General features: G+C 21.1%; 1 protein-coding gene across 1 annotated transcript; it reads right to left on the bottom strand.

Annotated features, from left to right (window-relative positions):
• Positions 1–327: 327 nt before the first annotated feature.
• On the bottom strand, positions 328–2,127 carry LOC105365896 (uncharacterized). The gene is made up of 4 exons (XM_011504171.1): positions 1,999–2,127; positions 1,026–1,208; positions 678–839; positions 328–593 (listed from the first exon to the last, which is right to left on the bottom strand). Exons 1-4 carry the CDS (start codon positions 2,050–2,052, stop codon positions 330–332), a joined length of 663 nt encoding a protein of 220 aa, XP_011502473.1. The 5' UTR covers positions 2,053–2,127; the 3' UTR covers positions 328–329.
• Positions 2,128–3,554: the final 1,427 nt, after the last annotated feature.

The raw sequence follows: 3,554 nt of genomic DNA, 5'->3' as shown, positions 1-3,554 counted from the left end.
TTATTCTTATAAATATAATTGTGCTCTATTAAATTAATTATATAGATGTAGGTAAAATTAAAATTACAATAATAACAATAATTATTTATATTATTATTTTGTAACTTATCTATGGAATTTTTTCAAGACAAATATCGCTGTTAAATTAGTTAGGGTATTAAAGACTATAAATTTATCTACAACAGTTGCTTTTTAATCTGATTATCGTTTAAAATAATAAATATTTCAAGTATTTAGGAAAAATGGGTTTTAAATTATAATATTAAATGGGCTGAATTAATTGTTGTTATTGTACATAAAGTTTATTTCAGAACGAATTATTCGAAAATTTATAATCCTTTAATGCATAACATAACAGGTCCATAAATTTCAACAGTAACTTTACCAGATAAAATTGGATACACTTCTGTTTTCAATACAGCATCAATTAGTGTCTGTGATGAAGTGTTTATAAAGTCGATAGCCTTTTGACTGTGATCTACTTCTCCTGAATATTCATTCGTAAGTCTACATTTTTCCATATTATCTTCGCAAAATTTAATTTCAACATCTAAGTTGGACCCTTGAATATTTTCAGAAATACTCTGAAGCGTCTGAAAATTACAAGCAATTATATATGTTTAATCATTATATTTGTTTATATTTTTAATTTTATAATATAGAAAATAGATATGTACCAGACTTATGGAATTTAATGTTAATTTATCAATATTTAATTGTTCAGTTATTTTCTTTCTCAATAGATCTTTCAATTCTTGTATGACGACGTTTACTTTTTCATCTTTAAGTTGTATGCAAGTTGAAATCCCTTTTTTCAGTTCATATTGTTTTAAAATGCTCTTAAAATTGAATAACAGAAAATTTAGTTAATAATGTAAAAACGTAGGTTGTATAGATATTTTATAAAAATAACTTTTCTATTGTACATAATTGATTGTTGAATAAACTGTGTTATTGTATAATGTACTATAAACAAAAGAATAAAAATTTTTTATTAAAATAAAAGTATATAAATAGTTTCTTACTTCTAATTCAATTATTTTAGGATTCTGTGGTATTTCAAAGTTTAATGTATCTGTTTTCTGGTTTAATGTTGCTTGTTGATTATCCAATTGAGTCAGAATATCGTTTACATTATCTTTTAACATGTTTGAACGTTTTAATAGATCAGATGCAACTTGACGAAAATCCGTATTTGGTTTTGAGTTCTGTAAAAAATGATATTAGAACTTATATAGTTAAAGTATTTTTGATATTTAAGATAATATTTTTATAAAGAAATGTATAAGATTTCGCTGAAATTTAGATCATATATTAAAATATGTATTAGATTTATTCAACTTTTGAATAAATGTAATACCTTATGTATTTTTCCTAAGTATTACTATACAAATTTATATTGTAGTTTCATGGATAGTATAAAAAGGAGAATCGTTATAATCTGTTTAGTTAAGAAAACTTTGTATGTTTAAAAAATAACTACGTATATGTATCATTATTTTCATAATTGTTTGTTTAGTTTGATTATATAAGATTAGATTGATCACAATAATTTACGTATTTTAAACCAATTGTGAACCTTAACGATATTTCGAATTTATGTTTTCAGTTACACACATTCTTTTGTTATATTTTGTTTAAAAACTTTTAAAATCCATTTTTACAAATAATTAAAAATTGGAATTATTGAAATAGAATGATGATTATTGACGCAATTTTTATATTATAGTATATTAAATAATATTTTTGAATTTTAATATTCAACTAATAATTTGATATTGAAATTAAAATAATAAACTGAAATGAATTTATTTTTTTGGTTAAAAAATTGTTTATTTTGTTTAGTATTCTTTCAAATCAATTTATCGTTAACATTAAATACTTTATTGCATTGTTATTTACATTTATATCTACACATACCTGCTCACGGACACATACACACGTATTTATAAATTTTCTTTATATTATTTTACTATTTAAAACTATTTTAAAACTTACTGCTCTTGTTAATATGGTTACACAAATTAGAGAGATTGTAAGAAGCGTGTTCATTGTGTAATATAATATATTAAATTTTATGAAAATTGTAAACCTTACAAATAAAGTAATTAGTACTCTATTTTTCGATTGCAGAGTAATGAAATAATGCGTAGGTTGTGTGCTGATATGGTATTTATATTCATAAAAATAATGCTATAAATTAGATACCATTCAAAATTGTCAAATAAGTAATCAAACTGAATTAATTTCAATACTTTATCAAAAATTTTAATTTCATAAATTTTACGTAGTATAAATATTGTTGATAAATATTATAAGCATATTTTCTTTGTAATAAACCAGGTTTTTGTTAATCAATATGACTAACATGTTATTATTCCACCTCGGAGTCGGGATTATATTACATTTTTATTTAATCAAAGCAAATAAAAGGACCATTTATAAATAGTATAATAACAAATTAGTAAATATCAGTATAACTCAGTAAATAGAAACTTATATAACCGTAATTGTTTTTATTAAAAATTTTGTAGGTAATAAAAATAATTAGCTTATTAATGTAATTACGTAAGATTAAATTACAATTTATAAAATACTAAATAGATAGATTTCAATCACTATCATATTTATATTTTAATCTATGAATTTATAATTATTTGATTTCTGAATATCATTAGTATATCAAATTAAGATGATGATAATCAATATGAAAAAATTATAATTACTATTTTGTTTAAGGTTAATATGTAATATAATGGTAATATTATTTGGAAGTAGTATTAAATATAAATCTGCATGTTACAGAAATATTAAATATTCAAATGTGCGTATTAAAATATTTTACCGCCGTTTTTGATAGTATCATTTGATCCGTAAATATATTCAATCTTATAATATTTAATTAAGATTGTATGATTTGTTAATAGAATTTTTACATCATATTGACATTTAAGTAACGTGAAATTAGAAGTATAGTAGAATTAAATAAGCAAGCAATCGAAGGAACGCATTAAATACAACAATTAGTGAAACTAATGTAATAAATGAGAACTTAAAAATTATCTAAATTTTGCTTAGTATTTGCTTATTGACAAATTTAAAATAAATGCATTTTAAATTATATATAATAAATTATGACAAGAAAATAATATTATATTCACAGCATACATTAAATTAAGTTTTTTTATTTTAACTCAGTTAAGAGGTTTAATTATATTCGGCAGCTAAGTGTATTGAAATCCCCAATTACTACAATTATTATTTATTTAAATATTCACTGAAGTATATCAAAATTGTTTTGATTTCTATCAAATCAAATAAGCGAAATTGTTATTATTTTAACATGTATTATTTAAATTTATTTTATAACACTAAATTGTATAGTCAGCAGTTTCATATTATCTGATATTCAGGTTATGTACAATCCCCTTTTTTAACAGTTTCAAATTTGAAAAAGTAAGCTTTATGATGTCCTTAAAAATTAACTTATAGAGAATTATAGAGAATTAATTATCAAAATTATTAAGTAATATGTACGAAAAATTAGGTAATGA

The sequence above is a fragment of the Ceratosolen solmsi genome, unplaced genomic scaffold (genome assembly GCF_000503995.2).
Source record: "Ceratosolen solmsi marchali unplaced genomic scaffold, CerSol_1.0 scaffold10, whole genome shotgun sequence".
Taxonomy (NCBI): domain Eukaryota; kingdom Metazoa; phylum Arthropoda; class Insecta; order Hymenoptera; family Agaonidae; genus Ceratosolen; species Ceratosolen solmsi.
The sequence above is the reverse complement of the archived record's forward strand: the minus strand, read 5'-3'. Positions and strand labels throughout refer to the sequence as shown.

Bases quoted from the DNA above. Each gene is read 5' to 3' on its own strand.
- LOC105365896 (XM_011504171.1), bottom strand. From the start codon at position 2,052: ATGAACACGCTTCTTACAATCTCTCTAATTTGTGTAACCATATTAACA. The intron at 1,209-1,998 runs GTAAGTTTTAAA...CATTTTTTACAG, and splicing joins TAACCATATTAACAAGAGCA to AACTCAAAACCAAATACGGA. The intron at 594-677 runs GTACATATCTAT...TGTAATTTTCAG, and splicing joins CATTAAATTCCATAAGTCTG to ACGCTTCAGAGTATTTCTGA.